The 16345-nt window shown below is 32.8% G+C and overlaps 1 protein-coding gene across 1 annotated transcript in view; it reads left to right on the top strand.

Annotated features, from left to right (window-relative positions):
* The window catches only part of SLCO4C1 (solute carrier organic anion transporter family member 4C1), a 61888-nt gene extending 45765 nt beyond the window's left edge, over positions 1–16123 (top strand). Inside the window, exons 8-13 of the mRNA XM_019940755.3 lie at positions 302–497; positions 5139–5292; positions 8952–9142; positions 10422–10486; positions 11900–12037; positions 14216–16123. Coding sequence (XP_019796314.1) covers positions 302–497; positions 5139–5292; positions 8952–9142; positions 10422–10486; positions 11900–12037; positions 14216–14376 — 905 coding nt within the window. The 3' untranslated portion in view covers positions 14377–16123. The remainder of the gene's footprint in view (positions 1–301; positions 498–5138; positions 5293–8951; positions 9143–10421; positions 10487–11899; positions 12038–14215) is intronic.
* The last annotated feature ends 222 nt before the right edge of the window (positions 16124–16345 follow it).

Here is a 16345-nt window from a genome sequence, read left to right as displayed (position 1 = left end):
CACTGATTTTGATAAACGTTTCCAATTTTCTGACATTAGACAATCTATTGTATGAATTTGAGAGATACAAATGCTATATACCGAGGTAAAGCGAATATATATTAATCTTAATATTCAAAACATTAATTTTATTAATCTCTTAATATAACTGTTAACTCATTTACTCATGTTGTTTCTAAATCACATGAGTGCTTTCATATGTTAAAACCATAGTACTACTTGTTTTTGATGTTTTCCAATTGTTGGTATAAATTACTGAGTATACGTGTATGTTTTCTCACTGTGTCTTCTTTCTCATTAGGGACTGTTTTAATTCCGGGAGCTGCTCTTGGTCAGATTTTAGGTGGTATCCTTGTTTCGAAATTCAAAATGCCGTGTAAAAACATAATGAAGTTTGCTTTGCTCATGTCTATAACTGCACTTACACTGACTTTCGTATTTGTTTATGCCAACTGTGAAAATGAGCCATTTGCAGGTGTATCTGAATCATATAATGGGTAAATATATTTCACTGCTTTTTGATATTAATATCAGAGTAATAAACTATGTGTGTATTTCCAAGTATATGCTTTCTTAAATAAAATGATAAGAAATTGGCTTTTTAAAAAAAATTGGAAGGCTGCTTTTCCTATGTAAGACTATGTAGTTTTTACTTTTAGTTTCAATAACTGATATCATATTAACAGTTGGATATTTTTTCAGAAAGAATTTAAGAAACAACTATTCTGTACTGAGTACTATTCTCGGGGATACAAAGATTAATATTACAGAATCTTTGTCCGTAACGGATTCAACATCCTAGGGAGAATTTCATATTATATGTTCCTATTGATTTAAATTTTAAAACTCCCTATGGTGAAATTCTCCTATTAGATGGATTGAAAATAGGCTAGTAGAGAAATTAAAATGAAGCTAAAACTAGGTGATACTAATCACTGTTGTGTTTACTTTAGAAGTTCATGTTTATTATAGAGAAATAAATAACTTCTTGTTGTTATGACCTGTAAACATATTTCTACCTATACCTGGTTTGACCATTTTATCTTTCCTTGCCTTGTTTGTTTTGCTGTGAAATCCTAAGCCACAACAGAGGATCAGGCTGTAGGACATTGCCCAGCAGTGTGTTTTATGGCCCACGGTGCTGCTTTAATTGTTTGAATATATGTGTTTGAGACTGTTGAAGGGGGTGGTGCTCCAGGTCAAGGACTCTCTAATTTTGTATTAATATGGCATTCAGATAACCTAAATAAAGGAAAAAGTTTGGTTTGAAAAGTTTGCCACTAACAATTATCGTGATTTGTAGCTACTGTTCATGTCTGTCATTCTTTTATATTAATGAAAAATGTTCGAAAGCAATGTTTAGTCCAGCTCCATTACATTTGTTCAACAATTCATCGACTGCTTCCTCTGGCAGACTTTTATGGCAAAATTCCTACTCTAAAGGAGTTTCCAGGGTAGCAGGATAGATTGGGAAACAAAACAGTGAATGAACAATGAATTAGGTGGTGAGAGATATAAAAGGCTATGGAATTAAAAAGAGCTTTTCAGTTTCTTTAATTAGATTTAGGAATGGCTTCATGGCATAATAGAGAAATAGGGCTAAAATATCCTCTAAGTATACAAAAAGCTTGAGAGAGAAAGATTTGGGAGAGAGGGAATGGCAAAGGAATATGTTAAGCCAAAGCATAAATGCTAGAAAGTGAAGGTACCAGGCGCTTAGGTCATGTGTCTGGAAATAGTAGAAAGATACCTGGAAAGGTCGAAAGATAGATAGAGGTAAGTTGTACAGAAACTGACTGACACCTATAAACTTTACCCAAATGTACCCCAAGAAACCACTTTTTTTGTATGTTCCTTTTAGAAGTACAGAAACTTCTGGATAGTTTAATACTACTCTATCACCTTGATGCAGAGATGATGTGGATGTGAATCCATCTGATATTTTCTACCTTAAGCAAGAGTCACTGCCAGATGAGTGGCCTTAGCCTAATCAGAAGGGAAAGCAAGTGAGGTGGTGTCAGTTTGAGGTGCATGTGGGGGCTGGTCATCGAGAGGTATCAAGGTCTGGGACATAGAGACAGAGCTTAATTACATACACATTCTCAGTGGTGAAAAAAACTGAAAGTGAGTATACACACATACACACGCACATTCACACACACGGGATGTGTGTGCGTGTGTGTGTAGATTCTATTAATTTTTTCAGTATTTTTTTTCAGTATTTTTTCCCTATCTGGCCTATAGCTAGAATTTCATTGCTTATCTGAAACAGCACCTTAAAGAGGCATGTCTATCAAGGAGTTGCAGTAGATTTAGGGAAATCTTTGCTTATTGTAGAAACATAATTATAGAATAATAATTTGGATTCAAATAAGACATTAATGTTTAAATTCAGCTATTCGTGATAAACATGTTTCTCATATATACATATATATATGCATAAACACACATTTATGTGTATTTTTAAAATTATATATTTTTTGTGTATAATCAAAATGATATATTTTAAATATTTTTAATATTCAATTTTTAAAAATTTAAGATTTTTATATATTAAAAATATGTATATATTAAGAAAATTTAATAAACTTCACAGGCACTGGCTATTTTCCTGGTAATAGTTTCCCCTTTACTTTATGAAATAAACCTTTAGAAAATGTGTAGGCTAAGGTGATTAAACCCTTGATAATAAAGAATATATTCTATATTTCTTTGTTTCTACTGTAGTTTGCCTCAGACTGTCTTAAATTTTCATGTTCTTAGTAATCATTTATCAATAATATGGGGATTATATATTGGAAAAATTTAATTTAAAAATTATTGTGTAGAGGCTATTTCTAGAGTTGTAGGGATAGTTTTTCTGTCACCTTATTTCTACATCTATATTGTAAACTAGATGTGGGCAGAGACTATCCTGATTGCTTTCATGAATGGAATCATGCTTGATAAAGACATCTAGCAGCAGCCTGTGGAATAGATTTGAAGACAGAGAGACTCTAAGCAGAGAGATGAATTACTTAAAATTTACTCTTTGATCACCCTTTCCTTCAAACTCCCTACTGATTTGTTCCCCATTTGTTTTATATTCTTCTCTTTAATCTGTTTCCTTCATGAGCTTCTTGTTCTCCACTTACTCCTTAGGTATCATCATTTTGCAACATAGCAGTTATCTTCTGATACTTAGATAAATCACTCATTTACTGTTTTTGATCCCCAGTGCAAGAAACTTGGCTTCATGGCTGCAGGGAATTTTATTCCTCCCTCCCTCCCTCTTCCCTTCCTCCCTTCCTTTCTTTCCCTCTCCCCGCCTCCGTCTCTCCCTCCCTCCCTCCCTGCCCTCCTTCCTCCCTCCCTTCCTTCCTCTATCTTTATCTCTACTTCTTTATTTATTTTAGATATATTTCCACCACTTTGAGTCTAGCACATGATTGGAGCTCACTACGTATTCATGAAATAAATGAACTCCCAAGACCTCTCTGTACTCTTCGACTCTTTATATGGTTGATCTTATCATTCTCAGAGTTTCAGCTACATCTATATGCAAATGGATATTAAGATACCTGGCTCCAGGCCAGATTTCTTCACCAAATTTGAGACTCTTAATCTCAATATGTATAAAACCATACCCATCACCTCTTCCCCAGAACTAGTTCTTCTCCACCAAAATGCCAAGTTAGACACTAGGAGTCACTCTTGACTTTTCCATCCTGTTCCTATCTTCAGTCAACCAAACACCAAATCTTACTGATTCTACATCCAAAATATTTCTCAAATCTGTTTTTGTTTTAATCAAAATTCTATTTTAGTTCTCCTACACATTATCATAATTTATTGCCTAGGGTATTGTAACTGGTCCCCTTCCTCCAAATTCAAACTCCACATAGGGTTATTTCTTTAAAATGTACTTTTCACATTGCCACTTTTCAGTCTAAAATACTTGATTACTTTTTCAAAATAAGTTAAAGCCCATTGTTTTTTAACAAGGCCCATGAGGCTTTCAACAATCTGGTCCATGACTCTTTTCCAACTACATTTCCTATCACTCTCTGCCTCAGACATCATTCATATTTCTCCATATAGAATGTTATTTCTCACCTTTTGACTTTTATTAGCTTCTCTGAAGTACCCTTCGCCTTCCCCATTTACTCAGCTAACTCTTACTCATTCTCTAAGACTGATCTCAGACAGATGCTCCTTCAGACCCACTTATCTAAACTTTGGCTTGTTTTAAGTGTCATTCCTCAGTGCAGATGTATAAAATACACTCTGTTGATATCTATAACCACAGTCTATAACCATATTAGTGTATAAATTTGTGTCCACTCTACTCCTAGACTGTGAAATCTTTGAGAATGGTGACTGTCTTATCAGCTTTGTAGTCCCAATACCTAGCATAGGGCCTAGCACTTGCTCAATATATATTGGTTTAATGAACAAATAAATAAGGGATTGGAGAAGTTTCTTTGCCTAGGGTAACCCTTTATATTTTAAAAGATGTTCCTCCTATTAAGAGGCAGCATGGAACAACACCAAGCCTGGGAACCAGGAGTATTATATTTGGAAAAGAAAGAAAAGTAAATTAATTTCTCTGGGACTTAGTTTTCCCATTGATAAAGTGAGTATGCTGAAGATTACAATTGTATTCATCCTTCCAGGTTTAAAATTTCACTCACATCCCAGGGAAATTAGGCAGTGTGTGGATACATTTTGGTTGTCACAACTAAGGGGATGCTACTGGCATCCAGTGGGTAGAGGCCAGGGATGCTGCTAAATGTACTACAACCCACAGAACCAGCCATCCCTCACCCCGCACCAAAAAAAGAAAGAAAGAAAAAAAAAGAATTATCTGGTACCAAATGAGAAACTGCTTTATTTGCTTACTCTGCCTATGTTTTTTAAATCATTGACAGACATTATATTATATAGCTATTGTTTCTACTGCCTGTCTCTTCCACAAGAAGTTAATTAAGCTGTATGTGAAAAGGCAGACATTCTGTTTGTTTTATTTGTTCAGTAATTAAATGAAGTGTTGAGTAAGTGAATAAATGATTGAATGGCAAGATATAACAATGCTTCTGAACTGTTCATTAAAAGTTATAACATAGATAATTTACCCATCTTTTATTTCTTGTTGACAGGACAGGAAAACTGGGAAACTTGATCGCTCCTTGTAATGCCAATTGTAACTGCCTGCGATCATATTATTATCCTATCTGTGGAGGAAATGGAATCCAATATTTTTCTCCCTGCTATGCAGGTTGTACAAATTCTGTTTCCAAAAGACATCCAAAGGTAACTTGTGTCTTTACCTTACTTTACCTTACTTCCTTTACCTCAATGAGGCAGTATGTTTGTGTATTTCTGATGCCCTTCCTTATCCCTCTAGTGGTGTTATGCTGTGCCTAGTCTTTCCTTCCTGGCCCACCTCCTCCATTCAGAAGCCAGGCATAAAGTTTCAGTCAAGTAAAATGAGTAAGTTCGAGAGATCTGCTATACAACATTGTACCTGTGTGAACAATGATGCATCGTACACTTAAAATTTGTTGTGTTCTTACCTTAATTAAAAAAAAAAAAAGGCCCCTGACCACTCCATATGAAAAAGATTCTTCTTCCTTTATACCTCACATTCAATTACTGTTGAAAAATCAATTTAGCAGTTCTTCACATTACATCTTTATAACATCACTTCTGTTATAGAAGTGAAATATTATTTACCTTTTTACATTGTTTTATTTTTTCTCAACTATACTTTATGTCGCTGGAAGTCAGGGAACTTCTCTTATTCTTACTGAGTACAGTGTATATAATAAAAACACATAAATATTTGTTGCTTTTAATTGATACACCATGGACACATTAAAAATATATACAGATCACTAATCTGTTCTCAAATGCAAGTTTACTTTTAGCTGTGGATTAGAATGCATATCAGGACTTCCCTAGTGGTGCAGTGGTTAAGAATCCGCCTGCCAATGCAGGGGACACGGGTTCTATCCGTGGTCCGGGAAGATCCCACATGCCGCGGAGCAACTAAGCCTGTGTGTCACAACTACTGAAGCCCATGTGCTCTAGAGCCCGCATGCCACAACTACTGAGCCCACGCACTGCAAATACTGAAGCCTGCGCACTCTAGGGCCCGTGCTCCACATATGAGAAGCCACCGCAATGAGAAGCATGTGCACCGCAATGAAGAGTAGCCCCCGCTCGCTGCAACTAGAGAAAGCCTGCGTGCAGCAATGAAGACCCAACACAGCCAAAAAATAAATAAAATTAAAAAAAAGAATGCATATCAGTTTACGTAAATATGATTTCTTTTTAATACAATTAAATGGTTTAAGAAAATCCAATAGAATTTTGTTGTATTACATCTACACTCTAAAGATTTTATCTTCGTTAAATTTAATAGCCTGGGAAGAAATAATATTCACATTACTAGTAGTACATAATAGGTAATGTTATGCATTAATAGATAATGTGATAACTTTAAAAAGACCTGAGGGAAATATATAATATGATATGAGAGACTACAATGAATAAGGTATGTAAGAATTATATGACAAAACAGCACAATCTTGGATATTTGAAATATGTATTAGTGAAATGGCATTCCTTTTCCTATATAAAGATAACTTTAAGATTGCAAGAAAAGATTTTTACATAAATAAATAGAAATCATTAATTGAAATAATCTGTAACAGTACTTCAGATTTATTTTAGAACTAACACAGATGTCTGTATGTGTGTGTGTGGTTATACACATTTATATGTTCATATATACGCACATAAATATATGTCTGTACATATGTATACATATCTTTAATGATTTTGTGTGTAATAAATACGTCGAACATTTATCTCAACAGAGATGTAGGATTTCATCTTTCTGCTAGGGGTAAACCAGAATGTGAGAAACAGTATACATTTTTTTTCATATTACCTAGCTTATAGACTTAAAATAGTTGTCTAAGAACATTGAAAAATATGCCAGAAAAAATGTGGTGAATCATAGCAGACTTAATAGACTTGGTTGACGTGCAGTTTTAATCCTTGGAGTAAAACTAACTAAATAACTACCATAAAGTTCCTGTGAAAATTTAATGAAAGATTACCATGCCTTCAAACCAGTGGACATCTGGGGTTGCTTTAGTTTCAAAACAGGTTGAGAAAATTAGGTGTTTGTGTCAGTTATAAGGAATCAGATTCCACAAGTGAGCATAATACATATCATAGGTGAAGGTAAACTATTCCTTTGAGAGGCAGATAAGTAGGTAGCATTTTCCTGTATATAAAATATCATCAATCAATAAGTGCTATTGACTAACTCTAATGAGAAGATTATGACAAGGAATTAAATTAATGGAAGGGTTTTACTCACATAGCAAAATGTATAGACACAAATACCATCCTGCACAAGGAAACCAAAATAAATGAATAAATAAGTAAATAAATAAAAAATCTAATACCCAGAGCACACTTGAAATGGTATTGGTTATTTTGACATGGTTAATTCGATATTTATATTTGTCACCAAATATTATCATCACCATTTTAAACAATAAATTGTCTTCTAGGGATTGTTTCAGAAAAGCAAGTTATTTTGACTTCCAAATTTTCTTTTTGACCTGGCTTTTTTATGTTCAACTAGTCCATGTAACAACTCATTTTTTCACAGGATCTTTTTATGAAATATATCAGATAGGCAAAATGCATTGATAATAATGTAATAAATATCTATGCACATTTTTTCACAGAAATAGAATATATTTCCTACCAGTGATCTGAACTACAAAAACAGATGTTCTAGCAGCTAGCTATATTATAGGCAAATATATACTTTTTTATGTAAGAGAGTTGTAAAGCTTCATTAAGATACAAAATACTGTTTTCAGTTTTCCTTAAAAATTTTAAAGGCTACTTTATTTCATTATTTGACATATCGGATTGCTGAGTATGTAATATTTCATTTTAGGAATGTCACCTGCATATTTGATTTTCCTGAATCAGTACCAGTGGTCTCTGGCCTTTGGGACAGTAAAAGCACCACTTCACTTTGACTTCTCTAGCTCTGCTCTGACTTTATTGAGGCCTTAAACATATAAAAAGATTTGTAGTAAGGGTGGGCTTGAGATGTAAAAAGCCTTTAAAAATGATTATGCCTAACTTTTCAAATACCTGAACTCTTTTCCTGCAAAAGTAATACTTGTGATTTTTAAACATGTTACTTTCCAACATTTCATATTATTAATTTATATGTATACATATATGTGCATATATATGTGTATATATATATTAAATAGTTAATATGTTAATAAAAATAGCCTTCAGGATAACATAATAACTTCTAGTTTTTGATTATCATAAATATGCCATCTTAAGAAGGATCCAGTTTGCTTTTGGTAAAACAATTCAAAAAGTTCAGAAAATTATAGTAAAAAGGTTTAGTTGAAAGTAGTTTTTTTTCCCTCAAACTCTTGTAATGTATTAGTTAATTTACTGTGGCAATTGTTAAAATTAGAGTGTTAGTTCTTTCAAACTAGCATAAATAGTGAGATTGTCACTATGCATGCTTTTCTTTGTGTCCTAATAATGGAAAAGAAGAAAATTAGGAAAACTGTTTGAACAATTGTGATCTATTGAAAGCAGCCTAGAATGTGTGAGATCATCTAATTGTTATATTCTTGTCAATTTGTTTTATAAGACATGAATCAATAACAGGTTACAAGTTAAAATAATGGACACAAAAGTCAAATACAGATTATTCTTTGTGACTATGGCCCCTTGTTTTCACTTGCTTGATTTCTTAAGGGTTATTACTGTTTCTTATCACTATTTGATGTGTATGAATTAAGACTGTGTAAGTGTTTGCCATGTCTAAAACTCACATAATTTACAATGATAAAATATGTTTTGAAGATAAGCACTTTTAGTATGTTTATGTCTAATATTTCCAGGTATATTATAACTGTTCATGTATTGAAAGAAAAACAGAAGTAACACCTACTCCATCAAGTTTTAGTTTTGAAGCTCAAGCTGGGAAGTGTTCGAGTCAATGTAAAAACTTGCCTGTATTCCTTGGCATTTTCTTTGCTGCAATTGTTTTTACCTTCATGGCTGGTACTCCTATAACTGTGTCTATCCTAAGGTATGTGTTATATTGTGAAATTTGCCATCCCTAAGCCAACATGTTGAATGAAAAAAAATGGACTTAGGGATTTATTTGGGGTTTATATTGACTGTTGGTTCCAATACTAATTCAGCCCTTACAAGATCATTAGTTCTGTGGCATTGGGAATGCTACCTCATTGAACCCAAGATGTTTGAGGCTTTAACAAGATCATGGTTGTGAAAGTGTCTTAACATTGCCTACTGGGCATGTACTCGATGCTAGTTTCTCTGCTTCTTTCATGAGGCTTCGGTTGTAAGCTGGAGTTATAATCATTTGCATTTGAGTATGATGGAAATGGCAGTGCATTCCACATGTGTCAGAATCAGAATGATGTGCATTCTGTCTTATACAGTAGGCGCTGTGATATTAAACCTTCCTGTAAACAGTAAAATATGCTGGCTCTCCCCTGGCTCTTCAGTGTTTTGTGCTTTCATTGGCTCTTCTTCCTTCCACACCACTTTGTAAAAATATTTCCTATTTGCCCTTCCGTAAGCTCATAAGCCTTTCGATATCTTTCCTAACAAACTAGGTTTTTCCGTCTTCAATTTTTGTTCCTTGATACTCACTACTTTTTCACATACTTTTTGACAAACAGAAGCTTCAGAGATTTTGTCTAAAAACATTAAGTAGTCTGTTAACATAACACCTATTACATCTATGTCACTTTTTACCTACATATATATATTTTTTTAAAGACTACTTGATCTCTTCTATCTCCCATCTAACTCTCTTGTGTGCCAACATCATGTCTCATTCATCTCTGACAGTTATTACTTAAAGAAATATTGTTGAATCAAATTGAGCATCAGAAATTGTTTTACACTACCTCAAATTTGTAACCGTAACTCACAGGTATGATTTCTATCTCAAAGTTAATAAGAGAATAAGAATTATTTGCTTGCAACTTAAGCCATATGACTTGTAACTTATGGGATAGTCAAATAGAAGTCTTGTTAATGAATGTCCTTTCTTCTTTACATTTGCTAAAATTCATACATATTCAATACATTTGTTAAAACTCATTTGACTCCTTTTTGGTATTATTTGCAGTATTTTAGTTGAGATAACATTTTTCTTCTCTTATAATTCCAGAAAGGTTGAACTGTATATAAGCTGTTATAAATAATTTGTTTATTTCATGTGTGTAGTATTTGCTTTAATCTAGAAATGCTAAGCTGTTACAAAAATGAATTTGCTCAAAGAGTAAATATACTATACAACCATTTTTTGTCTTATATGCATTTAATATATCCAGGTGTGTTGATCAAAAGCAGCGGTCTCTAGCATTGGGAATACAGTGTGTGTTGCTTCGATTATTAGGTATGCCATTTTTCTTAATGCATTGGTAACTGTTGGTTATTTTTATTCATTACTGTTATTGATTTATTCACTTACAGTATGTGCCAAGAAAACAATTAGTTTAACTGCAGTGGAACTGCAATTAGTTTCTGCAATTGTCATTGAAGAGAGCTGTTTTTCACTATTCAAGATGTAGTATTATTTATATATCACATAGGAAAATAATGACTTTACTTTTCACCTACCTGATTGGTTAACTGTTGTTTCCAATTCTGTAGCAAATATAACCCTAAAGAGTATATTATATTTATTTAAAATATAACATATTATCATCAGCACATTTCTAATAGAGCAAGTAAAAGACATAATTTTTTTTCTATTCATATAAAACCCATCACCAACATAAATTATGATAAAATCTTATTTATAACTATTGTAATTCCTTTTCCTCTCTGTATTTAACTCCATTTAGGACATAATTATGTTACATTAGCATTGAAAAATGATGAATTTATATGTTTCAATAAAAACTGTGCTGTGAATATTGTATCTAGTTAAGAATTGATGGAAGAAATAATTTATGCCAGAAAATTTTTAAGGTTCCAGATGTAGGAAGAATAATAAGGCAGAAACATGTCTTACGCGTAATTATATGTGTGTATAATTTTATGAATAATATTATGAATAATATTAATGAATAATATTATGAATAATATTAAGATTATTTATAAAAATAAAAATCAAAAGCAGGAAATATTAAGAGATCCCCTAGACCAAGTTTTCAATTTTTTAGATGAGTAAATTAAGGACCTGAGAGATTCAGGGATTTGCCCATAGTTGCACAATTAATGGTGAACTAGGCATGTTAGTGTGAACGTTTGTGTGCATGTACATATGTACATTCCCATGCACATCTATGTCACCGAATGTATGTATATATATATATATAAATATATATACACACCCACATTAGTTTACATGCACATGCACACACACCCGCACACACACGCATAATATATATGCTGTAGTTTAGGAGACTTATTCTGTGCATCAATAATTTATTTTTATTTTTTTAAAGTATAATAGCTAATTTCAAAGACATTTATTAAATTAGAAAAGCAGTGAATTAGAATATTTACTTAACTAAATATTAACCCAATACATGACAGAGACGTTTATTAAAATAATTTCTTGAATTGATTAGAAATATATAATATGTATAATTATTTTAGAATGTTTTATCTGCGTTTCTTTATATTCCTATTACTTGTACATGAACGGATTGATTTGCATATGGGCAGATTAATACCTATATTTATATAAAATATATACATAATCATATATAAAATTGTAATTATAAACTATAATATTCACTTATGTGTATATATATATATATATAATCACATATATAATCTTCACATGTAATTCTTCTAGGCACAATACCTGGGCCTATTATATTTGGCATCACAATAGACAGCACATGTATTCTCTGGGATGTCAACGAATGTGGAATTAAAGGAGCTTGCTGGATTTATAATAACATCAAGATGGCCTATATGCTAGTGGCCATAAGTAAGTGGTGACTTTTTGATATCTTTAGAGTAAATGGATTATGTCAAGAGAAAAAAAATCTTATTGTTACTTACTTAGGTTTTGAAATATTCAGTCCATGCTTTTGGATTATCCTATGGTCCTGAAGCCAAGATCATTTATCATAGCATATTATAAAAGGTCTTAACTGGAGTCTGCAAGGCTCAGTCTAAAATAGAAGAGAGTAACATTTAGCTTTCATCATATCACATATCATATAATTTTCTTTTAACAACTTCTTTCAAACTTTTTTTGGAAAGTATAACAAAAAGCTAAAAGAGAATTCTAAGAAACTGAAACGATTGTCATTTAGGCACCTGGGCTTTGGAAAGCACACAGAGCTGAGGTAGGGAAGTATTTTCTGGCTCTAAGGCACGTTGTAAGAAACCTTTTTATGGTTTACAAGGTTAGCCATGACGTTTAACCCTTTTTGCCTTTGGTAGTCTGTCTTCCATAGTCTTGGTTAAGCAATCAATGAAAATTAAGAATAAGGAAATAGATCAATGCATCTAGTTTGAAAGAGTATGATAAAATTTAAAATTTAAAAAAACAACCTAAGAAATTAGAGTATTTAAAAATAGAGAAATTCTAGGTATAAATACACACACATACAGAGTTGACCCTTGAACAACATGGGTTTGAACTGCTCAGGTCAATTTATAAGCAGATTTTTTTCAATAAATATGTACTACAGTTCTGCACAGTCTTCAGGTTGGTTGAATCCGCCATGTGGAACCGCAAATAGAGGGCAGTCTGTAAAGTTATATGAGGATTTTTGACTGTATGGGTTGCCGGTGCCCCTAACCCCTGAGTTATTCAAGAGTCAACTGTGTGTGTGTGTGTATGTGTGTATTTAAAATAATGTGTGGTTGTGGTGTGATTATTTTCACACATGTATCAAGATAGCTTGTTTCTCCTACATGTGTTTAAATCCATAGTATGCTGTCTGAATTTATAATGACAGAATAATAAATTATCCACAGAAGAAATAAATATATAAATCTAGCAAAATAATGAGAAGATAAATATTGACTAGAATAGGCAAAATTAATCTTCCCATCACTTTTTTTTTTTTTTTTTTTTTTTTTGCGGTACACGGGCCTCTCACTGTTGTGGCCTCTCCGTTGCGGAGCACAGGCTCCGGATGCGCAGGCTCAGCGGCCATGGCTCACGGGCCCAGCCGCTCCACAGCATGTGGGATCTTCCCGGACTGGGGCACGAACCCGTGTCCCCTGCATCGGCAGGCGGACTCTCAACCACTGCGCCACCAGGGAAGCCCTTCCCATCACTTTTACCAGTTAAAAAACATTTTTTATTCAGTGTATTTTTATGCTTAAAAATTTATTTAATTGGTTATGTTTGTACTTTTTGACCAAAAAATATAGATAATGAATTGTTCCTTTACCTACTCTGTAGTGAATATGAGAATTTTTTTCCCCAAAACATATATACCTTTAAATATTCCAAGAACATTGTAACTGTAGTACCTATGTAATTGTTCTTCTTATAAATCTAGAAATGCTTAGCGCAGTGAGTATGCCTGTTTTTCAAATACCCAGTTTGAGTAAAATATTAATGATTAACACAAATTAGCTACTGCAAAAACCATATTGTGAGGTCATTTAATTTATTTGGCTGGCACTTTGATGCTTGTACTGTGACCAGAACTAGTTTTTCTTCAAATAACTGAGCTTAAAATCAGAGTTCTTTGAAGACAAATTGAAGCCTGTGAAGAGTATTGAATGTTATATATTCCCATAGAGGCTTTCTTTTAAGAACTCCAAAGCCTTTTTTATTTTTAGAATTACTTTTCATCATGGACATGAAAATGTTGCAACTTATTATTCAGGTTCAAGGATGTCGTAAGCTATTTTTCCTTGGTTAAGAATGTATTATTGTAACCAAAAATAGAAGAATTATTGTACATTTTCATTGTTTAGAAAGAAAATAAGGACTAGTTCATTGAATTATGGACAGATGTTCTATTGAAGAATATCAACCTTCTCACTAAAGTTTTAAAAATTTAAAACATAAAACTAATTGCTTATATACTTCTCTTTCAGTAGTGAGTTTCTACTCATGAAGAATTTTTCAATGAGAATTAATTTTTGTAATAATTAAAGGCCCAAATGCATGATTAATATTTGTTTCTATATTTAGGTGTTACTTGTAAAATTATCACCATTTTCTTCAATGGGCTTGCAGTCTTTTTGTATAAACCGCCACCATTAGGCACGGATGTGCCATATCAAAATCAAAATTCAGTTGTGACTACGGTTTCATTAGAATGTGATCTCAGCAAAGCAGGGAATGATGGGTAAAACAGCAAAAAAGAAGATTGAAAATTGGCCTCCATCTGTAAGAATACACATTGTCACTGCAGCATTAACTATACAATATGGATAATCATATTTTAAAAATTGATATTTTATAATTAAATGTGTTTTCTGTATATGTATGGACTCTTAATTTGGTTTTGTTTTAATATAAGAAACAGACCTGTGCCTTCAAGGCCCATCAGAAGCCTCAAAACACACACACACACACACACACACACACACATATACACACAGAGATACATCTAGGTACGAAATCCCCAACTAATAAACTATACTAGAAACATAAAACCAATGATTAGTTAAAAGTTTACATTTTAAAAACAAAGTGATGTTTCTATCCCTCTTACAACTTGTCTTATCTTAATTATCATTGCCAATAGTTTGGGCTTTTTTAGAAAATTTATGGTGTAAAAATTTAAATTCATCAAGTTTATGTTCGAAGTTTCAAGAACTGTTATTGAAAGACCATGAATTTAAAACCATCTAAATAATATTATTTGATTTTAAATATACATATACTAATCTGTCCTGGATTTATTACAGAAAGTTACTGAACTATTAGAATATTGGTTAATTACCTTCTTTGTGTCCCAGTACATAGTGAATTCAGAAATATTAGCATTGTATGCACATATCTTCACTTTAACTCAAGAATTCCAGAAAGTGATTTGTTGATATTGCTGATTTTTAACACTTACCTCTTATTACTCTATGATAGTTTTATTCAATTACATGTCTTCCAGAGGAATGTGCCAGCTTCAGTAAAGAAAAGTGCCAATTAGACAGGAAAAGATCGCTTTTTTTTAAATGGCTTACATGCATTTTATTGATATTCTTTGAAAAGATTTCTTAATGAACTACTGATCAATGTTTGTATACTCAGTACTTTAACTTTTCTCATTTTCAAAACTGATCACCTTTAACTTTTCTCATTTTAAAAACTGATCACCTAGTACATTCCTTATAGCACTTCAGTAGTGCTTTGCTCATAGTAGGCATGTATTATTGTTGTTTGATTAAAACATTGAACTCTACTCTTTAACTGATCCACTTATTTAAAGATTAAGTATTTCACATATATGATAACATTATAATTCCATTTTTTCAGATCAGACTTAGGCCAACTTTGTCTACTCAGAATGTGGAGGAGATAGATCAGTGAACATCAGTAAAAATAACTGCTACCTGGTCAAGAATTTTACTGATTAAAAGAAGTGCTGAAGTTCATACCCATTTGAAATTTCATAAAATACGGCTACTAATTTAATAAGATTCATTATCAGCTTTTTCCTAGGTTAGCTTTTTACAAGTAGTGTTTTATATACACTGTGATCAGAATAACAAACAGAGTAAAGGCCTGATAGGAGACCAGGATCAGAAGCATTAGTACTTCACAGAGTTTAGGAGATTATGTTTGGTGGTAATTAGTGGCCAGTGATGATTCAAGAAATGAGTAGCATTTATAAATTGAAATGCAAGAAGGAATGCATTAGAGTTAGGCAAGCAAGCACACTTGAATATTAGAGAATTACAGGAGCAGTGGGTCAGGAATCAGAGGGACAGACCTACTTAAACCAGGAACATATAAACACCAGAGGTTGAAGCCAGATGGGTGGTCAAAAACCCAGGTATTTGAGAAGCAGGAAATTCATAACAACCAAAGAGACAGTTCAAGGTAGGCAGGGGAGCAAACACGTGATACCTCAATTCAGAAGCAGTCTCCCTCCCACCCAGACGGACACATTTTAAATTCCTCTTCGAGCCAAGGCTAAAAGGAGATTTTAGGCTTTCTATATCCTATACGTGAAAGCAGGGAATTGAAACATTTTCTAGCTGTAAAATAATGGCAAATCCTCAGGAACTCATTATTAGAGATGTGAAACAACGAAAGAGAGGAAACAATAATTATAAAACATAGTAGTCTAAAGCCACTTAATTTAGAGAAAAGAAA

The sequence above is a fragment of the Tursiops truncatus genome, chromosome 3 (genome assembly GCF_011762595.2).
Source record: "Tursiops truncatus isolate mTurTru1 chromosome 3, mTurTru1.mat.Y, whole genome shotgun sequence".
In the NCBI taxonomy this organism is placed as follows: domain Eukaryota; kingdom Metazoa; phylum Chordata; class Mammalia; order Artiodactyla; family Delphinidae; genus Tursiops; species Tursiops truncatus.
The sequence above is the reverse complement of the archived record's forward strand: the minus strand, read 5'-3'. Positions and strand labels throughout refer to the sequence as shown.